The 23,658-nt window shown below is 46.7% G+C and overlaps 1 protein-coding gene across 1 annotated transcript in view; it reads right to left on the bottom strand.

Moving 5' to 3' along the window:
* LOC123331058 overlaps positions 1-23,658 on the bottom strand; it is a 133,537-nt gene that overhangs the window by 104,700 nt on the left and 5,179 nt on the right. The window contains exons 6-7 of the mRNA XM_044934278.2: positions 22,976-23,017; positions 21,556-21,614 (exon numbers count right to left, since the gene is read on the bottom strand). Of these exons, the coding sequence (XP_044790213.2) occupies positions 21,556-21,614; positions 22,976-23,017 (101 nt within the window). The remainder of the gene's footprint in view (positions 1-21,555; positions 21,615-22,975; positions 23,018-23,658) is intronic.

The following is a 23,658-nucleotide window of genomic DNA, read 5'->3' as shown; positions in this document are numbered from 1 at the left end:
GTCGTGTCTCCCTTTCACTGCAGTTTCCTTTGTAATGAAAGGCAACATTTCTTTTCATGGACCCTGATGGGAACATGCGGTTGACTGTTTCACAGAAGTAAGAGCAATCCTGGAATGAACCCCAAACTGAAAGAACACAACACACTGTCCATTCAGTGGACACAGAGCCCTGAAGAAGTTAGTTCTCAAATGCTGGGCTTTTAAAAATAACCGTATGCTTTATTTACCAACACTAATATTGAATTCAGTGATTCCTCCGGAGGGGGGGATCTGCCATTGCTAACGAGCTTTCCCTAAAACAACAGAAGTCAGTGGTCACTAGGTAGAAAATGAAGGGGTGGGGGGAGGTGGCAGGACCACCTTTTGTCTTTGATCTGGAACGCGCAGACGATTCCACGAATTCAAGATTGCTAATTACTCAAATAAAGCACACTTTACACGCATATCGATAAATCAACCTGCAATGGTAAGTCGGGGAGCGGCTACCAGAGAAAATGAATATGCATAAGCAGCACCTCCAGGGAGAGACTCCGGTGGGTGTCGGGGCGGATCACCAAATCTGAAAGGACGGTCCCAGGAAGGCGACCGGCAGTGCCCCGGGAGAAATGACAAGTAATTCACCCGCCAGAGAAGATGCCCTGCTAAGAAGTCCCGGTGGGGAGGGCGGGGGCCGAGGTCAGCAGCAGAAGCCCCGGCGAGGACCCCTTACCTTGGGCAGGGGTCGGAACGGGCAGGCAGCCGGCCACGTCCCCGCCGGCCCCGGAGCGCATCCAGCCGGAGCGCTGGGCGGCCGATGCTCGAGCTGGGCGAAGACCGCACACCCGACTGGAGCCCCGAGCGCCACTCTGCTACTTACCCCATCGGCGTTACTAATAGATGTTAATGGCTCCCTCAGATCCAGTAGAAACCTCTTTCTTGTCATCTGGAAATTCCAAGTTAAAAAAAAAAAAAAAAATCCTGGAGCAGCAGTGGGCTCCCTGCAGCCGGGGATGCCAATCCGCACTCCGCCCCCAAGCCGCCTCCACCCTCCGAGCCAGCCCCCAACTTGCTGCCGCGGGGGCCAAAAATCAATCCGAAGCCGGAGCGGCCGGGCGCGCAGGCAGACAAAGACTTCACCTCCGGCAGGGCCGGAGTCTGGCTTTGCTTTGAAAGCGGTAACCTGCCAGTGGCATTGCAGAGAGGGGGTCCTACATGTCGTTCACCTCCAGAGGATTCTTTTAGGACATCCCAAAATACTCAAGTCCGAGACCGCGCGGGAGGCTGTCCCGTAGCTGTGGACAATCATGTCCTATGATTAAAAAAAAAAAAATCCCCGTCCCCTTTGTGTGAGACCAGAAAGCACTTGGGAGGCTCCTGGCCCCCAGACTCCTGACACCCCATGTTCTTTCCTGACACACCTATCCTACTGGCATGGGGTCCCCAGGGACCTCCCTCTCCTGCCAGGAAGAGCCTTCTAGCCTCCCTTGGGTTTGGGGAGGGAAGGAGGAAGGGAGTCAAGGGGGAGGAAAAAAGAAGAGAAGGAAGGAAAGAAGGAAAAAAGGTAGGAAGGAAGGAGGAAGGGATTAGGTTTAATCCGTTCAGAAGTGCCATAGTTAATATCAATCAACTTTTGCTGCTTTTAGTTCCAAGATGAAATGTTTCCCTGAAAAGATGAAAAATTAAAAAAGGAAAAAAAAATCTCTGGTGAGGAGAGTTGGTCTGAATGCAGGTGAGCAGGAGACATACCTGGCACTATTGTGTCTGCCCCTTTAGTGGGGTTACTTAACTCCCGGATGGGTCAGACCATCTGGGTTTGTCACACCCACCCCCAACACCCAGCAAGGCCTGCCATGTTGGTGACCGAAGCAAGCCAGGTTACCAGTTTAGCTGCTATCTGCTAGAAAAGTCTGTAGTTCAACTCAGGGAAGGACTCATTAATTTTGCAAGCTGTGATAAACCCTTCTGTGGCGGTGGGCTATGGGTAGGGGAGTGCCTGGCTTCCACCCTTCTTGACCCTCAGAATCTTATATGCTTGGAAAAGGAAGCCACCAAAACTAACAGCCTTTGTTTCTTGATTGTGTCTTCCAGTTCTTGGTGCAGAAATTGTTAGAGGTCCTTTGTAGCTAACATGGAACCATGTTAAACATGCTTGTTGTGCATTAATAACTATTCTTAATTATGCTACCTTTTCCCATTTCTTAGTTTTCATTCTTATCTATATAGCTTCCTCCAAAGTAGTAAAACTCCACTAGTATAATTACTATTTTTCAGCAAATCAGATTGCTCCTGTGACCATGATTCTCAATCAATGAGAATTAATGGTCTAATAAACTATAGAGGTTGCAACAGAAGACACAAGTGAGAGAAAAATTGGGAATTTCACTAGAACCTTGGAATAATTTTATCAATTCCTTATTCTCTTCACACAGGACAGGATAAAATGTGATAAAGTTTCAGAACAATGGAAATTTTTAGAGAGACATACATGCTCTATAACCATCAATATATATATATTTTAATTTGGCTTTTAATGAGCAGCTGCAAAAGCTCAAGAATAACCTATTAACCACTTCAGGGTCTGCTTTATGAGAAATGTGATTCTCCTGCATGACCCAGAGCCCTGCAAATTCCAGTAAACGAGGGGTAATATAGTTTTAAAAATAAGTCAATATGCCAAAGTAATTGCACTGAACATGCATGGCCTGGGAGGTAAGAGTGGTTAGGGAGAGGGAGGCAGACTGAGAGTCACCTTCTTATGTGCTGATAAAGAACCGCAGCGATTTTCTTATTCTCACCCAAAGAATGAAAAATGTCATTAATTCTTCCAAGACAAATGCAAGCAACCAGCTTTGTTGCTGTTTCTTCCTCCTTCCCTCCCCCCGCCCTCTTTCTCTGCATCTTTAGAGAAAGACAACAGTTAAGATTGTAGCAAGGATGGAATCTCAGGGTCTGGCTATACTAGCAGAATCACAGACAGCACTAGAGCGATGTCTTTGCTCTCCAGCTCTCTAATTATTTACCCAGATCAAGCCTGACTGCTGGAAAATCAGCTCTCTCCAGGAGGTAACCGAGCTGAAAGGTTCTTTTCACTGAGAAATGATGGGCTGGTGGCTGGCATCCAGCCCAAAGGCCAGTGTGCCCTTGTGGGCAGTGTCACAAAATGAATACCCAGGACCACACCATTTTCCTCCTCTGTCCCCAGGAAAGTATTGGTCAGTTTCAGAAAATTAGGGGCAAGGAGCGTTGACTGTGGTACAGCAAACACACACAGACTAAGCCCCTACAGGACACTGTTCTTCAGAATTAGCTGGGTGACATGAGGAACTTGGGGGCAAGCTGAGGGTGTTGGTATTTTATAGCTGGAGCTTTTCTGCAAAGTCCCTCTATGCAAACAAAGCCGATCGCCTCATTGTTCCCACTGACGGGTGCTGTTTTCCTGTGCAGGTCTCCAGAAAACACAAACTGTTCGGGCAACATTTCTGTTCTAATTTGCTCGGGCTCTTCTAAAACAGAAAGCTGCTAGCCCTCTGTCACCTCCTATATGCCTCCAAAGGCTTTGGGGTCACTCGACTCCACAGAAGAAAGGATTTTTTTAAAAAATCAATTTAAGTCATTCTCATTTGTGTGTGTCTGTTTCTAAAGCTTTGTTAGAAGCGACACAATTTCAATGCCTTGCACTTTCTTATCTGTGTTCCTCGGACTGCAAAACTACTGTCTCACACATGTAAATTTTTCATTTACCAGACCCACGATGGGACCGATCACCTTCAGATTCCTTTATTTTTTTCACCACTCACAGACGAACATGGCTGCCAGCGAGAATCTGTCTGAACGTGAGGGCCTGGCACGCACATCACCCCTGCTCGCCTACCTACACACTTCAGAAGATGCAACATCAGGGTTCATCCACCAAATCTATCATAGGTTTGGGGAGACAATGTACGTATTATCGACTGGTATTTCAAATGTATGCTGTGTTTATTCTAACATTATCATCAATTTGTATTCTCCCCATACACAGCCACTTCTTAATAGCACATTTGAGGATGTTTTTTCCCTGCTTCCCGGTCAGGACTGGAATTCCAAATCTGCTGTGGTTAGTTAGCCTGCCAATTTTTAAAAGTGAATCTCCCATTAAAAAAAAAAAATCCCTCTTTTGGGCAACTGACATTCTAACTTGAGTTCACAAAGCGGTGGAATTTTCTTCCTGCCTTCAACATCTAACCAAACTACTTCCTTTGAGTGCAGCTGGGATTTGTAATATATTCATCAAATTTCTATCATGAAACTTTGGCATCCATATTACAGCTTCTATGTTCAGGAGAAGGGGTTCAATAAATTCATTATTTAGAAAGGAACTAAGCCTGGGTTTCCTAAAAGTCTGTATCAAGGTTCTTATTAGACTCTCCAGAAGCACTTATTAGATTCCACAGAACCAAGTATTAATAGAAAAATTAATAGAATTTTGAAGAGTGTATAAATTTAACCAGGTGGGATAATGGGGTCATTTCTGTTTTCAGTATAGAAACCACTGCCCAACTGTCTTGCAATGCCACTGAAAATAGAGAAAACTTCATGTTAGCAGGAGGGGAAAAAAACCCTCACCCTGTCTCATTTAAATAAATTGTTTTATAGGAAAACAATATTTTTTATCAAATTATTCATCAGGAGAATACATATTAATTATAAACAATATCCTCTTTGGTACTAAAAAAAAAATCTCGGGTGGAATATAAACGATTTTCCCCTAGTTCTAGGAAGAAAAAGAAACTGTCAGTATTCTCAGAGCCATCACAGACTGTAAGACTACAGAGTAAAATTTAGAATTTTTTATCTTGTATAGAAAAATGTTTATTGTAGGGATTGAAGTTTTTTTTTTTTTTTTTTTTTTTTAAAGATGTTGGGGATATTTTCACTGCTCATAGGATTTACAGCTATTGAAACACCTTGTACTTTCTCTCTCATAACGGGATCTAACTCTACTTGCACAAAGCCACTGTTCACCCGAGTGCGGGGCAGCCTCCCTTTTCCTCCCTGGGACTATTTAATGATTCCCCTCTATTTTTCACCCAACAGTACCAGATATAAAGTTATTGGAGCATTGGTCCATCCATACTCCTTAAACAAATGGACTGAGTCAGGACCACCCCAGCCTGGAGAAGAGCCATTTGTTTTGCTTCATGGCCAAATTATTTCAGGATGGAGAGTTAGCATAGTCGACTGCCTGGGGAGGGGTGGGGTTGGGGGCTGTGACTATCAATGGGGCATCCCTAGAGGAGGAGTGAGGACCACCTGCAACACCTCATCTCACGGCAATGCCCCAAGATTTCCTCCTGGTCTAGACTCTTGGCTATTCCTTTCCTCAGCCCTGGTGCTAATCATTAATGGCTGTGTGTGATCCTCACGTTTTCATGGAGACAGTCCAGTTGGATCACAAGTGCTTTGTGAGTTGCTCATGAGGAATCACAAGATGGTAACTATAAAAAAAAACCAACACTACCTTTTCGAGTTACGGGGCCAGAGTGGACTAAGCCGTTAAAGTATCAGTGTTTGAAAGGAGAATACTGTAGACCTGAATGCGGGTGGTGTTTATACAAACATGGTGTGGCAGCCCTGCAGCAGGTGAGGGTACGTGGTGGTGCTATTTTGCAGAAGAGGAAACGTGTCAGCAATGAGGTGATGAGGTGACAGAGCCGGCTCGTGTCCCAGTCCAGGACTATGTTTACCAAATCAGGGTGTCTCCCTCAGGAGTCTCTGATGCTCTGAATGCCCAGCTAATACTGGGATGGGACTGCCTCGTGGTTCCTCTTGGAAGCAAGGGCCTCGTGTTATTCTTCACCATCTTTCAACCTTAATCCCCCTTCACCTTCACTCTCAAGGCCACTCTCATCCCCTGCTGGGCCCACACTGTCAGCATCAGGAGGGCTGCAGCTGGAGCCTGGACTGGAAGCTCCTTTATTTACATAAGCGCAGGCATTCCCAGGTGGCTCAGCGGTAAAGAACCCACGTGCAATGCAGGTAGACTCAGATTCGATCCCTGGGTCAGGAAGAGCCCCTGCAGAAGGAAATGGCAACCCACTGCAGTATTTTTGCCCAGGAAATTCCATGGACAGAGGAGCCTGGTGGGCTACAGTCCAGGGGTTGCAAAAGAGTCAGACACGACTGAGTGACTAAATAACAACAAACAGGTAAAGGTAACCCCTGTGTGATGCCACCATCTGCCTGGGATTCCATCTGTGTGCAGCATGGAACTTGAGTCTGTGTGACCAATGCCAGCATCTAAAACTGCGGCCTGATCATGAGTGCAAAATGAGACACGAGGGTCTCCCTCAAGGACAAGGTCAAGAAGCACCTCCATTTCTCGTTTTGAGTTCTTCGGTCTTTTCCCCTTTGACTACCACCTTAAAATCTTTCTATCATGGCCCGACTATTACAGCTGCTGTGCCTGAAACTCCATTGTACCCCACTGCCATCATCTGTGAAGGTCTTGTAACACAGAGGAACAAATCTGACTCCATATCAAATCTGTTTCTTTTACTTTACCCTTTATTTCTTTTGCTACAAGTTACTATGCTTGATCTTAGCCAAAAGGCTAAGAAGTGATTTTTTTTGCTACAAGTTAATCTAAAGGGATGCTGCCTATAGCTTAAGGCATATGTAATGGCCCATCTCCAGGAACCCTGCCCCTGCTGCCTGAGTGTTCAGCTACAATACCTTTGTCTAAGGTCAGAGGAAACATCATGACCAGGCCTACCTGTGAATGGCTGTAGGAAAGAAGAAATTTATATATCCTCCCTGGACTCTGGTCAAAACCAGGAAATATTTGCCACAGTTTATCACCTTTGTTATTTTACCTCATCTCTCTTTGCTCTACAATAGAGACTAGCACCCAGACCCAGGCAAGATGGTTCTTTGGGACATTAGTCCACCATCTTCTCGGTCTGCTGGCTTTCTGAATAAAGTTGCCATTCCTTGTCCCAACAACTCATCTCTCAATCTGTTGCGTGGCCAGCAGTATAAGCTTGGACTCGGTGAAAATCTCAACTCAAAACCCTCACTGCTGATATGGACGTGGGCAGGGCCAGGCCCTGCAGGGGGAGGTTTCTTTTCCTGCTGTTCTTTCCCCTGCTCTTTGTCTTCCTGCTGCTGTCAGTGCTCTGTCTGGAGACTGACCACACCTGACCTGTCGTCAGACCTCAAGAGCTCCAGATGAGGTGAGGGGCCATCCCACTGACATCCTGATGAGACTAAACAACTCTTCTCCTAGACAGACTCAGACAGTTCCTAGATTCTTTGCGAGGAAAACTGTCCACCTGCCTTCACAGACCATCACCATATCTGAGCTGTCCTCACTGAGGGACCTCGTCTTGGCCGTGACCTGGAGAAAAAGTGGTTTGATCCCATTATGGCAGAGAAGATTTGCTTACTTGTTTCTAGCAGGTTAGTTCCTCTTAGGCTTGGCTGATAGACCAGGTCGGGGTTGGGGTGGGGCCGCATCAGCTTCTCTGAGTCTCAATTTCCTTATCAGTCACATGGGAAATGTACAACCCACCCCACAAAGTCTGAGTAGAAATGACTTGAGATATGGAGGAGAAAATGGCAACCCACTCCAGTATTCTTGCCTAGAGAACCCCATGGACAGAAGAGCCCTGGCAGGCTACAGTCCATGGGGCTGCAAAGAGTCGGACATGACCGAGTGACTGAACAAGCAGGAACTGAGATAACGTGTGAGAAATCTGGCACCAAAGGCAAATCTCTGTTCATCCTCTAACTCAGCCAGGATTTCAGCCACCAGGAGCTAGTCCAGCATCACCATCTTTTTCCTGGTGAGAAGAGACCCGCCCTCCAAGCTCCCCAGAAGCATGTGCACCAGCTGCCTTGGGGAGCCCCTGGCTGGCTGTCAGGAGAAATGGCAGATGGGTGGTAGGCTGGAGGGGGGCGGGGGTGCTTACTTCTCCACCTGCCTGTACCAGCCCTGTTACCTCCACTAGGTCCTCCTGGCTTCTTAGCAGATGGGTTCCCAGACATTCCTGTCTTTTGACTCTCTAGGGCTTCCCTCTCTGTCCACCCCAGCCATGGTTGTAAGCCCACTCTAGAGATAAATAACACAGGGCCCTGCCTCAGGGCCCTTACCAGCCAGTGGGGGCAAGAAGAACAAAGCAGATTGCCGAAACTGCAGTGTGTTATGAAGAAATACAGGAAGCTGGAGCCCGAGGCCGCCAAGATGGAAACGGGAGACATGATGTTATCAGATTTGTGTTTCTCAGGCCCACCCTGGATGCTGTATGAATGGGGATGGAATAGAGGCTGGAGACAGGCAGACCTTGAGGCCAGGGTCGGGGCCCAAGAAGGGAGGTGTTGGCCTCTGCTCCAGTAGCAGTTCTGGAGATGGGGTGGGTACAGGCCTCAGGGAGACAAAGGTGCCAGAGATGACAGCAGGCTTGGGGCATGCAGTCAGCTCGCTGGGGTCCCTGGAAACTACAGGAGAGATCTGTGGTCCCTCAACAGGCGCCCACCTCTTGGCCACTAGGCAAGGATATCCCAGAGGGAACATCTGAGGCAGGGAGGGTTGGGTGGGTCCCTGAACCACACCTCTTATTGTACATAATGGCCTGAACCCCTCAGGCCATCATCGGATGTCTGCTTCACCTGCGGGACTCAAGCACCCATGGGGTGCATGGGGCAGAAGCACCCATAAGAAACCTGAGTTGGCCCACAGATCCCCAGCTGGCCTAGAGAAGACCACGCCGCTGGATGAAACCGATCCTGGCTGGGATCGCAAGAGGAGCTTTCTCCAATCAGACGGGAGTCAGGTAAGCACACGTCTTTCAAAGACAGAGCAAAGTACGTAACGGCAGGTGACACTGAGACACTCCCCTCTCCCCTGACCGGTGGCCCAGGGAGTCACAAGCAAAAGCAATGAATCAAGTGCAAATACACAAAGAACGAGGGCACTCCTAGGACCAGTCCAGCTTCCAGAACCGGGGCCAATCCCAGACCTGATCTCATTCACCAAGAAGCAACAGCACACCCAGAGAGAGGAAGACAGCCCAGATCCCGCATGGAGCTCGGTGTGGCAGAGACACGTTAAACAAACAACAGATCACATCAGCTCCCGGACGGCTGTGATATGAATCTTCTGATTTTGGGTGGGCACTTTGCTAAAGCTGTCAACTGTCTCTGCCTATATAAAAACAGGAATTACTCCTGCTTTTCATTGGATGGAAAACATCCCAACTGTTCTGAAGAGCCCTTTCCAGAAGCCAGTCTGTTCTCACTGCAACAAGGCTGAGCTCCTAATATGTGCTGGGCACAGTTCTCAGGGAGCTACACGGACACACTCATTTCGTCCTTGTATCCACCCTGGGAGGGAGTACCACTATCTTATAGATTTGAAAACTGATGCACAGAGAGTTTAAGCAACTTGCTCAAGGGCACACAGCACTGACCCATGACACAGCCAGGATTTGAACCCAGGATCTGAATTCAACCCTGTACTCCAGGGCTCTCACCAACAGGCTCAGGAGCTCAGCGCTGTGCTGAGTGCTACAGCCGCTTACCCTGCCTCTCTGCTCCTCCAGCCCTGAAGCCTGTGCCCGCCTACTCGGGTTTCCCGTCTTCCTTATGTGTCCCTGCTCAGGAAATGGCAACCCACTCCAGTGTTCTTGCCTGGAGAATCCCAGGGATGGGGGAGCCTGGTGTGCTGCCGTCTATGGGGTCGTACAGAGTCGGACACGACTGAAGCGACTTAGCAGCAGGAGCAGCCAGCAGCTCAGGAACCCATTTCCCATTCTTTCAGTCTTCCTCCAGCTAAGGTATAAATTGCCCTGAGACAGATGTGGGATCATTATCTAGGATTAAAAAAAAAAAAATTGAGGATGGATACCGCACAGAAGCCAATATCCAGGGTTGAGAGCATATGGTTCTAAATTTTACAGAGATAGAAATCTAATATTCCAACAGAAAGTAATTCTGCAAGTCTTTGAAACACTTCAAAAAACTGATCTGCAGAGGCAGACATAAATCATCATTGTGAAGGAAACTTTTCCTCCTAATAGGGGGAAAAAAAAAAAAACAACTAAGGAAAAAAAAAAAAAGTTGAGGAAATGACTCACTGATGTGTACGGAGGCGAGAGAAAGTGGGCCCCGAGGAGCCAATGGGTGGTTTACAGAAGCCTCGAGGCCCAGCTGGGAGGAGGAGGCAGGCAAGTGAGGCCCCTGGAGCTCCCATCTGAGCTTCTGACTTGTTCTTTCTTTTGCTTCTTCCACAGTTCATGACTCAGAAGCACCTGGAGATGGGGGTGAGCTGGGCTTAGGAGCCTAGGCTCAGACTGCTCAGAGTCCAGCCCTTGGAGAGGTGGGACAGCAACTTGGTCCACCTCTACCTCTTCCTAGCCGTGTGACCTCCAGCCACTGGCCTGCCCTCTCTGAGCCAACTTCTTTGTTGAAAAAATTGTGAGAGCAGTACCTATTACATGGATGGTTATCAAGATGCAAAATAAAAAGAAATTCCCCACACCAAGGGCCAAGGAAACACTACCAAGTAATAACTAATGACGGTAGTCATAGTAAGGCTGGCAGACCCTTTTATGTCCTGGATCACAGTACCCAAGGACCAGGTGGCCAGTTCAGGTCTAGCCCCGAGATGGAGAGCACGCACCTTGGGCATTCCCAATTCAAATGATGGCCCTGGAGCTCGAGCCAACTGTGGGCTGTGGTCCTGACCTGAACGGGAGCCCTGGATGCTGGGCAGAACAGGAATGGCAGGCCTGGGAGCTGGGAAGGAGGGGTCCCGCCGTGATGGTGGGGGCAGAGTGGAGGGGTAGATGCGTCCAGGTCAAGAAAGATTCCCAGGGTCTTTGGATCCTCCTGCATGTTGGACTATTTCCAAAACTGCACTGGGTCTCAGTCCAGACCCCTCCTACAGCCCACCTGTCAGGGGCAAGTTCAGAGGGTGTGTGTGGGTCTCCCTCACCAGCTGACGGAGCATTCACGCCAACAACCAGGGTTATAAGTAACCGCTGTCCTTCTCAGGTGGAGCTCTAGCAGGGACCTTTCATCGTACACCAGCCTGCTTCCTCTCTGGCTTGTTTGAGTAGGTGAGGACGACTCCCCACTGCCCACATAGGCCCCTGTGTCATTCTGCAGAGGGACCCTGGGCTGGCAGGGCCTGTCCCAGGCCTGTGTCCACAAGGCAGCCCCCCACCACCCCCAAAGCCTACGAACCCCACGACAAAGGCTCTGCTGGCACTGCCCACACACCCAGCCAACTCGGATCCAACCCGGGGATGCTGGCTCAGGCGATTGCGCTGCCCGGGGACAATGAACCCTCTCAGTGTCCTTAACATCGAATGACCCAACACCCTGCTTAAAGCCACGCTGCTCAACCATTCTCAAGTACAGTAACTCCTATCAAGAAAGATACAAATGGTGCTGGAGTGAACGATGGGGCCATTCTTGCGCATAAAAGGGCTTCTCTGTGTAGGCTTGTTGTGAATTGTCCTTTTTCAGTGCCTTGATTGTCAAGCCAGTGACTGACAGCAGAGCCGAGAAGGCACTGGCTGTGTTCGCCGGGAGGTGCTCCAGGGGGCCATGCGGAGTCACCCACATCCTTTCAGGCTGTGGTCCTGGAGGGGCCTGGGAAGGTGGGTTGCCCATGTGCTCCTGGCCCTGTGGGGCCACAGCAGAGGAAACCTAAGTGGGGAAGGGGAAATGGCCCATGCTCTTCCCCATAAAAGATGCCAAAGGGACTCTGGGCTGAGGGTTAAGTCTGGAATGCATGGTGGTTCATCCTTAGGCCACAGTGCCCTGGGGCTTGACTGTCATTTCCCCTCTGGGGGTAAGCCTGGGGATCCCCTGGCCTGACCACGGGGGCAGCCACTGCAGCAAAGGCTTGCCACCTGGCAAGGCTCAGGGGTGGGACGAGAGCAGGGCGCAGGGGGGCCACACCCAGGCCCAGCCAGTGTGGTGGCGCCGGGAGGGGAAAGTCCCTAGTGCGGGTCTCCAGGGGCTCTGCAGGGCCCGCTGGGCAGCCACTCCCTCTCCCCTGAGGATGGGCTCTAAGACCCGGAGCTCTTGTCTCTGCCTGTCCTACCCCTAAGTCCACCCCACACTGAAATACTTGACGTGTTTGTAGTTCCTCAAATAAGCCCAGCCTTCGCACCCTCCCTCAGGCCTCTGCAGGCATCTCAGGATGCCTTCTGTCTCCTCCTCCTTCACCAGCATTGAGCTCTGGAAGCTTCTCCAGTTCAGCCTAGTTGGATGAAGCCCTCAGAGCCTTGGCTCAACCCCTGCCAGTGTTTCTCCCCCTCTTCTGATGGGCTGCCGGTCTTTCTCCCCAGGGGAATGCGAGATAGAAAAACATCCTTCATTTCTATGCATTTGTCCAGAGTAGGGGGCCCTGGCTGTCCCCAGGGACCCTACGGGCTCTCCTCAGGAGATGGGAGATGCCTTCAAGGGTCTGGCTCAGTCATCTGAGGTTACTTTCAAAGCAGCTGCTCAAAAAGGGGGTGCAGGGTCCAGCCAGGTTGGCTAAGTCCAAGCCAGGAGTGGAGCAGGGACAGATGACACAGGGAGGCGACAAGAGTGGGAGGGGTCCTGGCATCCCTCTCCTTCTACTACCAAGACTTGCCAACCGCGTCTCAAAATTCTCGCTCCTTCACAGAAGGCTGGTGGAGAAGTGTTTTCCAGAGGTACCACCAAGGTGCTAGGAGGCCGCTCTGAGAACACAGGGAGGGGTGAGCCTCTCTGCTGGGAGAGGAACAGAGATCACTCATGGGAGGACGACGCTGTGTGTACGTGTCTGGTCAGCGGGCTTGGGGTCCAGCACCTCCACACGCAGGGGAAAACCAAAAGCCTGGTCACTGCTGAGAGCATACAGTTGGGGCACTTAAAAACCATGCCATAGGGACTTCCCTGTGGCATTACAGGGGGGCCCCAGTTCGATCCTTGGTCAGGGAACTACATCCCACATGCCACAACTAAGAGCTTGCATGCTGCAACTAAGAACTGGTGTAGCCAGATACATTAAAATATATAAAGAACCCATGGCACAGGCACCTGGGTGGGAGCATGTGATGCTGACAGGGGTTTTGCAGGACCCCTGTCCTTCGGGTACAGACACTGACTGTGGATCCTGCCTGCAGGATGGACTTGGGGCGGCTGTGGGAGTGGGGGCCCTGTGAGTAGCTACATAGGAGCCCCGGAAGATGAGGAAAGTGAGCCCACAACTAGAAGTGCAGGTGAAGGTGTGGGGCCTTGGGAATGAGGGGTCTGGCCAAAGGCATGGAAGGAAGCTTGCAGTTGACCTGTGAACCAGGCCGTGAGGGAGATGTAGATCAGCAAACACAGAGTGGGGTGGCGGACAGGAGGACCACACACGAAGGCCTGGGGGAGCAGCCCTGGGGGCCAGGGGTTGTGAAGGCAGGGTGGGGTGGGTGGGGGAGGTGTGGATGGCCCTTGCTCATCAAGAAGTCCTAAGGAGCTTTGACGTGAGTTCTGTGAACTGGCCTATGGTTCCTCACTGAGGAAAGACGACCGGAGAGAAGAACCAGCTAAGGAGGTAGAGGCCGACTCGGGGCCTTGCTAATCAACCGGGGCACGAGACAGCACAGGCTGGAACTAGGTCAGCATCAGAGTGACTAGAGAACAGGATGTTGCTAGGGGACCACAGCTGCGGGACTCGGGGACCACACTGGGGGAGGAGGAGCAACCAAGGTTGGCACCCCGACTGCCAGGCATGGGGGAGGGGACTTGGCCCAGTGTCACTGAAGGACACAGCTGGCAGGAGCTGGAAAATGGGATCTGGAAAGGTCACCGCAGAGACACAGGCCCAGAGGTCATATGCTCAGTGGGCGGAGCCAAAGAGATGAGACTGTGAAAAGCAGATGAAGCAAAGATGTTGAAACCCAGCATCATAGAGCGGGGGGCTGGATGCATAGCAGGTACTCAACATGTCAACCTGCTCCGGTACCCTTGCCTAGAAAATCCCACGGATAGAGGAGCCTGGCAGGCTACAGTCCTGTGGTTACAAAGAGTCGGACACCACTGAGAGACTGAGCACGCACAAACAACATGCACATGTAAGCTAAGGGAGTCATCCTAGCCAAGACCCCTACTGCACACCCTGAGCAGCTCCGGGATGAAGCCAGATGCAGGCTGCATCAGCCGTGCTGGGGTGGGGAGGGGGACGGCTTGAAATTCATCAATGTCCAGACCCCACCCCAGAGATTCTCAGTCGGGGGTGCAACCCTGGCAGCAGCATGTCTTAGAAACCCCCTAACTGTGAAGACAGGGCTGAGAGTACTGAGAGAAATGGTCTAATTCCACAAACGAGGAGTGTGGCCCAGGAATCTGCTTAGGAATAAGTTTTTCCTAAAGAAACTTGGGTGATCCTGCGGCAGGACCTGACAGGAGGACCTCGGGTCTGGGGCAGACAGTGGAGTGCATGCTGGGGGCTGCCTAAGGACAGAGCAGCTCCACCCAAACATGCACACCTCAGTCAGGCTCTCTCCCAGGCACAGACGGAAGCCTCCTCTGTGTGCCGGGACGCATGGGGTCTCCCTGGCAACACAAGACGGTCACACCTGCCAGGTACCCTCCATCCCCTTTCTCTCCCACTTGCCTCGTCTGTGAAGACCTCAGAGTGATGGGAGCCAAAGAAAGCTGAGCTCCACCTGGAGAAGTCCACTTACTCAAGGACAGGCTCTGAAAACGTCACCGGCAATTCAGTTAGAAGACCCTCTCCATTTATAGAGGAAGTTTTCACTGCCTTGAGGAAGAGGCCTGTGTCTGCAGAATGTGAGTTGCTGTAACTTCTTAATCAGTCTTGTCTGAGGGGGTCCGTACTGAAGAACGCTGGAGGTAAAACCCTTTCAGACACGGAGATAAATACATGTGTTGATAAATACATGGTGAAGCTTTAGTCGTGGGCAACAGGGTGCAGAAACAAAAAGAAGGACGAAGTAGTGGAAGAACCTTCTAGAAGGGCAAATCGAGACGTGTGCCCCTAAACCTCATATCCTAAAGCCAGAATTCTAAGAGTACCTCAGACGTACAGTCACAACCAAACAAGCTAGCCAGGACCCAGAGAGGTTCTGGGACAAGGAGAGACCACCCCGTTGGGGACGGGGTCTCTGAGTAACAATAGTCCAACTCAGGAGAGCAAAGAATGGAGTGGTGGTTGCCAGGGGCCGGGGGTAGAGGGCAATGGGAAGTTACTAACCAACGGGTATGAAATTTCAGTTATGCCACAGGAATACATTCTAGAGATGTGCTGTACAGCACGGTGCCTATGGATAACAATACTATACTGTACATGGGGGAAAAAAAAAATCTGTGAAGGGGCTAGATCTCATTTTAAGCGTTCTTTCCACAATTCAAAAAGAAAAAAAAAAGAGGAATAACAGTATCATCTTTTTTTTTTTTGGTGATGGGGGCTTCCCTGATGGCTCAGTGGTAAAGAATCTGCCTGCCACCCAGGAGATGTGGGTTCAATCCGTGGGTCCGGCAGATCCCCTGGAGGAGGGCATGGCACCCCACTCCAGTATTCTTGCCTGGAGAATCCCATGGACAGAGGAGCCTGGCGGGCTACAGTCCACAGGGTCGCAAAGAGTCAGACACGACTGAACAACTAAACAATGACAACAAACAGTATCATGCACTGGGTCTGATCTGGGAGGATGCAGTTCTATTTTAAAATATGAGGAAAAGAATCTAAAAATAAGAGTAGATATAGCTATATGTCTAACTGATGTGCTTTGGTGTACTCCTGAAGCTAACAATGTTGTAAATCAACTATACTCCAACGAAAATTTTAAATGAATAAATAAATAAAAACCTGGAAGCACGACAGCAACGGCACAGCCATGATGTGCCCGGTAGCCCTGCGGAGGCCACCACACGGAGAGCGCGCACACGGTGGTCAGCACTGGGGTGGTCCCCTGTTTCTGGAATGTGCAGGGCCTTTTGCTCATATCGCCCATAAAGAGGACTCTATGCAAAGCTGACTCACTTTTCTGACTGTCTGTGGTAACACTGTCTAATACATGCAGCCCCCAGCTACATGTGGCTTTTTTAATTTACATTTTAATTAAAATCAAATAAGGTTGTGAAGGTCAGTTTCTGAGTCACACTAGCCACCTTCAAGCGCTCAGTAGCTCCACATGGCGTGTGGCTCTGTACTGGATGGAGCAGAAAGCAAACATTCCTGTCATTGCAGAAAGTTCCATTGAACAATGCTGCTCAAGAAGGCCGCTCTCGAAGGGATCAGTCAGCCTTGGGTTTAGAGCTAGAAAAATTAAGAATGATTAGTCATTGTGGTCACTGGCAATGATGTCCCTGGACTGTTACAAAAGAGGAAAAAGAAAACTCTGGAATTTTGGCTGATTCTCCTGCATTCATTAACATCTCTGAAGAATGAACATCTATCTCTATACATGTTCACCTTTGTGCTGGGTTTTTTTTTTTAACAATCCAGTTAAATCCTTGCCTGAGAGATTGTCTGTCTGTCTGCTTTAATCCAGCATCTCAACTCTGCAAATCTTGGCTAAACTCCGTCTCCTAAGGAGCATTCATATAAAGTCCTGAGTCAGAGCTCTGCCCAGGCTGAAAATTCAAGCTCTCCAGGTTATTTCCAGAGTCTGTATGAGTGGACGAGCCTGACATTGTGTGTCTACAGGAGGTTTCATATTTTTAAGTCTTATCTTGAATGCTTATCTTTTTAACAATATGAGAGAAAAATGATTTTGAAGAACTTTCGGAGAGGCATAGGTGTGTTTGTAGGAGCATACAAGCGGCACGGGGATGAAACAATGACTCTGAAGAGGGTGTGGCCGCTTGCTGGAGAAAAACATCAATTTCAAATGCCTGGCGTGGGGATAGAATTCATAGGCTGACCACTCCCTCTGTTTGGCTGAGACAAAATCAAGCCCATCAGACAATGGGTTTGCAGGTCCACGCTTGTCAGTGCAACCAAAGCACGGTCTTAAGGGAGGAAAGACCACAGCAAGATGAAGAAGTTTAACCTGAAAATGGGATTAACTGGTTTCACTTTTTTTATTTTTAAAAATGAGACTATCATTCCTGAAAGCCACGTGCCCTCGCCCCAAATATACACACGAAAATCAAAATGATCCCAGAAAAACCATCATGAAGTACCTTTCACCAAATTCTTACATAACCATGGTGGATCAGCCTGTCACTAAGAAAATGATTTTTGCGATAGCGTGTACCTCAAGCTAACACTAAGCTGGGCAAACAGTTGAGCCTATATTCTTTCATATTATAGGACATTTGGCTATGTCCATTTCTCAGGATTAGGTTTCCAATGAAACCGAAATGGTTCTGGCTTGTTAATAATTATAGTATAACACTATATTTGTAATAAGTATACATTTACATGATATAGAGAATATATTAACATATCATTAACATATTAATATAGTAAGTCATCAGCTGACTGTGACCCCAAGTTATCCCCTTTTATGTGGCAGATAGGGATTTTTTTGGTGTACTATATAGTGATTCATAATTTTTAAAGGTTATATCCCATTGACAGTTACTATAAAATATTGGCTCCACTCCCTGTGTTTTACAGTATACCCTTGTAGCTTATTTTATACTTAACAGTTTGTACCTCTTAGTCCCCTAACTCTATACTGCCCCACTCCCTCCCCTCTCCCCACCCGTAACCACTGGTTTGCTCTCTGTATCTGTGAGTCCGCTTCTTTTCTGTTATAGTCACTAGTTGGCTGTATTTTTTAGATTCCACATATACATGAGAGCACACAGTATTTGTCTTTCTCTGTCTGACTTATTTCACTGAGCATAATACTCTTCAAGTCCATCTGCGTTGCTGCAAATAGCAAAATTTCATTCTTAAGAGGCTCTGGGGTTTAATAAACTGAATTCACACAAAGCTCAGCAGCAGTTCTATGCCCTAAGCAAGTTTTATCTGTTGATTCTCTCTTAACATGAGCAATTAAACCTGAAAATAAACTTTTTATTAATTGTAAAGTGAGATTTATTAGCAGTAATATACAAACTACTACTTCACTAATAACTGAAGTAATACACTGTAATTTATCTTTATTTTGCCTCCGTGTGTTCTTTATTAAAGTGAAAAAAACAATTTTTAAAAAAGTAGTATTACCCTAATCCATTGCATCAGCCTAGTTATTATTTAAATCATTGTTGGAAGGAAAAGTTGTCCCACTGCAATTCTTCTATTAAATGAGGATCACTTTAAATGAGCAGCTTCTAACAGAAGAGAGCTCTGATTCTTGCTTCTGAAAATGCTGTATTTGCAAGCAAGCAAAAATCCAGGAGTTTTAGTTACTCCCTGATGTTCACTAAGCGTATGTAGAAATCAAACCCCAGAAATTGTAACGTCCATTTCTCTGAAATGACTGCCAATTCAACTAGATATTAAAAATCTGTGTTAAATAAAGGTGTTAAACAACAAGAACAACAATAACATAAAAGCTTAGCAAGCACCTGGTGAGTATATGGTGTTGTTTTCAGTTCTACTGACAAGGTCTATAAAAGGTATGTGCTTAAACTTGTCTTTAAATATTCTCACTGTAAGATGGTACAAACTGGTAAGAAAGCTATCTATTAAAAGTAGGTATTTATATTACCAACATGTAATCTTGAATATCTTTTAATCAGAAAATAGCTCACAAAGCTTCTACTTCACTCCTATTCTTTTTCTCCCTTCACTTGATTATAATAAATCGGTAAAATGATCCAAAATTTAAGAGAACAGCAAGGACTGTAAATGCAGGTTTTAGACTCAAATTTCTCTGAGAAATTTTTTCCTTCCCATTCTCTCTGCCCTGCAATTTTATTTTTCCCTTTTACTAGTGACACCCAGTAAGTTCAAGTTTTAACATTTGCAGACATTTATTTCTCTGCAGGTTAAAAGTTAAGAACGTATTTCAAATATCTAAATCCCAAGTTTAAAATCTCATATAAGGTAGTTTCTGCTAAAATCTCACCAGCGTACTTCCCCAAGCTTTGACTACTCAATGTGATTGCCTTTCTTTGTGCAAAAAAGCACACATTATAAATTGTTTCTAACTTGTCACAAAACAGTATACGTACCTAAGGGACGATATGGAGGCAATGTTTTACTTACGAAAGGTATTATTAAAATCCATAGCTCCCCTATAATCATATACTGTTGAATCACTGCAACTGGCTAGTTCTCAGATAATCCCATTTTCTCAGCAACCTTTGCATTTCTCTTTTACTGCTAATCAGAAACCTTACCAAAAAAAAAAAAAAAAAAAAACAAAAAATCAGAAGCATTTTAATGAAGTAGATGAAAACAGGCAAAAGTGCTCAAAGCCCTACAGAAAAACAGCAGATAAGATCAGAGCCTGATGTCACGTCTTTTATACCCTCATAGCCTCATCGGTCCTTTATACACACTCTGGGATAAGTAGGTTCTTCCGGTTGTTGAGACATGACCTGAGATTTAAGAAGTGAAAATTCTGCCATAATCCACTTTTAAAAATCTTGAATAGAATAAAGGAACTGGAAGAGACGATTGTCTGATCGTCAAGAGTATTATTTGATTTTTGCCGTTAAAAAAGGCAAATTAAAACCTGATAAGCAAAGAGCATGTTGGCTCCATTCACTTACAAGAGACCAAGAATTCCTGAGAGAAGCTAGGCTGACCCCGCCCCGTGGACTGGGACAGTGTAATGTACCCCACCGAGTTTTGGGGGGAAGCCAGATGACAGCTCCCACAACACCCCACATTCCCTCTGGGGCCAGATTCCACACAGACAGCCAGCAGCAATGGAGTCAGAGGAAAGTCAGCATCAGAAGGTGATCAAAAATCCTACTTTCCCAGAAACACTTGCCATCATAATCACTGCTCTATCAAGAAAATCGATTTTGAAGAATTACATTTAATACTTTAAAGCTGAGATTCCTTTACTTAGCATTCGATAGGAAATTAAAAAAAAAAGATTTCACTTTCCTAACGCATGGCTACTCCTCTGCTCGGTTGTTCTTAAAAATAATTTATGTAAAGCAGGATTTTCTCTAAATATACTGTGCTCTCCCATGTACACATTGAAAATGATATTTGCATACAGCGAGGGTATGCACTGATACACACATGGTAAAAAGTTAAAAAATATGGACTGCATAAATCAGTATCTGATTTTAAATATACACCAACTTCAACAGATTTGTTTGCAATTTCTGAATTCCTCAGGTAGAAAAGATCTTTCTTGCTGGCTGTGATTCGAGAAGATGTTTATACTCTATAGAGTGTGCAGAAATGCCTTCCCATATAAACAAAGAAAGAATGGTTCCAAAATCTTGGTATTCTAACCTTGCCTTTGCTATTAAATAGCCACCCGAAGAACATGAGGAGACTGGCGGAATCAGTCTGTCATGCTACAGTAAACATGATATTTTGTGTGCTGCCTAAGACATTTTTTTTCTCATGAATATAAGTCACCTGCCATTTATTATGAGATTTTTTTCCCCGATTGACACCCCATTATGTATATTCAGTCAAGCTCAAACAAGATTTCAAGTGATCAATATACTATTTGTGTTGAAAGTCTATTACCCGCTCTAGCAATAAACTCTGCAGTGAAACCAAAAATGGAGAAATATTTAGTGAACTGAATTACACGGAAAGCCGTATTTGGGGCAAAGGGAACAGAGACAGGGAGACAGAAAAGCAAGGAGAAGAGCAGGCAGGGAAAATTTTTTTCCTAATCAACCAGCTTTCTAGAACCTGACCACTGATGAAACATACAGGAAATAAACACCTGAAATGCCTAAGGATTTTCCAAAAATCTTAAATTACATGTTGAGGTCTCTGAAGAAGCAGGGAAGGGTCTTCCTCTGGGTCCCTTTCTGAGAACAGACAGTAAAGAGCCATACTTAGAAGTACCTGATACCCAGAAGTGGAGAAGGTGGACCCATCCCCAGGAAATCTACAGTCCAACACCATCCAATGTCTTTGCATGAAATAGCAACGGTCTCTTGTGTACTGTAATACTTTCCATTTTATAACTGAAGCGGACCAGTCCTGAGAGCGTGACCTTCGTCAGCTGAGCTAAAGAAATATTTTGCTTAATGGATATGGTAGGACAGCCAGCTCGACAGCGGACTTAAGATTTCATCCGACATTTTCTGGTGCTGCTCCTACGTGTGTCTACATATTGGGATCTGTCTGCTTGAGCCAGGAGAAGATCAGAAGGGGCAGGGCCACACAGAAAGACGTGACATCTGGAGAATTATCAATTCAGCACTGCCCAGACACTAAAGGTTCATATTCTGTTACCAGAAAGAGAATGCGACGGGGACGGGGAGAGAAAAACGCCAATGGGCGGCTGTCATGGCAGTCACACTGCTCTACAGTGAACAAAGTAACTTGGTCTAAGTTGGACATCCTTCCACCTACCCAACAGGATGATGTTACTTCCTTCTTGACTCTTACTTATAAGGCTAGAGTCCTGGGCAGAAGGAATGAAAATAGAAAGAACGGTTCTGCATAGAGCTCCAAAATTACTGATATCTGATTATTTGGTTTGCTGAACTTACGGTTTGAACCACCACTCGCAGGCAGGAGAAGAGTCACCATCCACCATATCAAAGGACATCTGTAAGACCAACGTATTTAGGTCATTAGCAGTCCAGGTAGCTTCCCAATTTTGTGAGTAACAAAGATGCATGCACCAGGCAAGAATACTGGAGTGGGTTGCTATGCCCTCCTCCAGGGGATCTTCCCCACCCAGGGATCAAACCCATGTCCCTTATGTCTCCTCCACTGGCAGGTGGATTCTTTACCCACTGAGCGACCTGGGAAGCCCCGAGAAGCAAAGATGATTTACTGCAATGTGACCAAAGGAAATGTATCCGAGCTACATCTGGACAAAACCTGTTTCTTGTGATACTTTTAGTTCTAAAACCTAGAGCATGACTACTTTTAAACTGGCAACCTAAAGGAAGACATATTGTAAAAAAAAAAAAAAAAAAACAAAATTTCCTTCACTCATGATACGAACAACTGTATATGTCTACTGCACCTTCTTGAGGGTCGTAGGCACTAAGATACTTAAGCACAGCAGAATCAGAGCCCAGCATCCACCAGGAAAAAAAGAAAAACTCTCCCCACTACCCCAAGTTGCTGCAAAATAAATAATTCTAAAGGGCAGTTCCAGTTTGTGTAGGATGTGTGCATTTGTGGCAAATTGTGCATACTGAAGTATATTCTTTCATATTACAGAGATGAATGTGGAAGTACTTAACGTCACATGATTTTTTAAAAAGCATCGATTTCCAAACAGTTTTTTAAAGGCAACTCCCTACTAACACTCACATATCCACAAATCTGTGAATTTTTAATTTTTACATGCTTACAGCCAATGATATTACTAATATGACTAACCTTCCAACTCCCTATAGTAAGTGGCTTAGCAAAGTGTGTTTTTCTTTGATTTCCTTGAAAAACACATATAACCTGACATTCTGGAAGGGAAAAGGTAGATCCTTGGAGGCCAGTTCTAAAAGAAGTCAGACATCAGATGGCTCTCTCCATCCTACAAGGCTCTCTAGTGTCCTAAAAAAGCTCAGTGTACACTAAAACCATCTCTTATGATAAAAAATGAGATCTGTTGGCGGGCCAAGGCAGCCCAGGTGTTTATTCAGGCAGCACATTCACTTCACCGGGAGGTGGGAGTTCTGGAATGCTCCTCATACAATGCTGTGTACACATTACTGTTGTAACTCAAGGAGGTAGTGTTCTGGAACCTTCTTGCTCTGACATTAACGATGCAAGTGGGAAGGGCTAACTTCCACAAAATAATCCTTGCAAATCTTAGGACAAGTCCCTCTTTGAAACCAGGCTACTGGGGCCACTGGTGTCTGAGCAAAGCGCCAGAGACATCCTCCCAATGAATGTTTAGACTGAAGCTGAAATCTATTTTGATTTTAGAATGACCCATTGTCACTGGCAATTTACCTGATTGTGTGTTCCTGGTGAAACCGCAAAGCCTTCTAGGTGCTAGGATTAGGTAGGATTTAAGAGAGGGGAAAGATAGTATTAGAGGAAGAAGGCAAAAAGCAGAAGGTGGTCCCAGCAGCTTTGAACTTACATTCAATCTGAGCAGAACACGCAGTTTTCACCTGGAGTCTCACCTCAGACTGGAATAACTACTGAGATACAGTTATCCTGTTACATAAATGGGCACCACATCCAGATTCAGAAAGGCATTCATTCACTCCAGCCATCAGGGGAAAAGTAGAATTTTTTCTTATGTAAGTGATTTGCATTAATAAATATTAACATTAAGTGGGCATCCTTTTGAAAAATTTTGTTCTTGTTTTTTGAAGAAAAGGAAAGAGGTCATCTTGCTCTCTCTCTTCCTCATGGTCAGACCCGCTGTCTGCAGTAGACGACACGGGTTAGCAGGGCTATGACAATAAATGAATTAAATGACAATAAATGAATGCCTCTTTCTTCAGAGCGGCGCAAAATATTTTCTTTCCCATAGATTGGAAATAAGGTTTGAAATCGCCTTGTTCTGTTGCAGGAATGGCTTTCCTCTCACCTGACGTGACATGACTGGCTTCTGATGGAAGGACCAAGCAGCAAAAGGTAAACTCATTCATCTGCTTCCTGCTTCCGCTGTGCATCTCTGTTCT

Source organism: Bubalus bubalis, chromosome 21, assembly GCF_019923935.1.
Source record: "Bubalus bubalis isolate 160015118507 breed Murrah chromosome 21, NDDB_SH_1, whole genome shotgun sequence".
In the NCBI taxonomy this organism is placed as follows: domain Eukaryota; kingdom Metazoa; phylum Chordata; class Mammalia; order Artiodactyla; family Bovidae; genus Bubalus; species Bubalus bubalis.
Note: the sequence above shows the minus strand (reverse complement) of the source record. Positions and strands in the feature narration are given on the sequence as shown.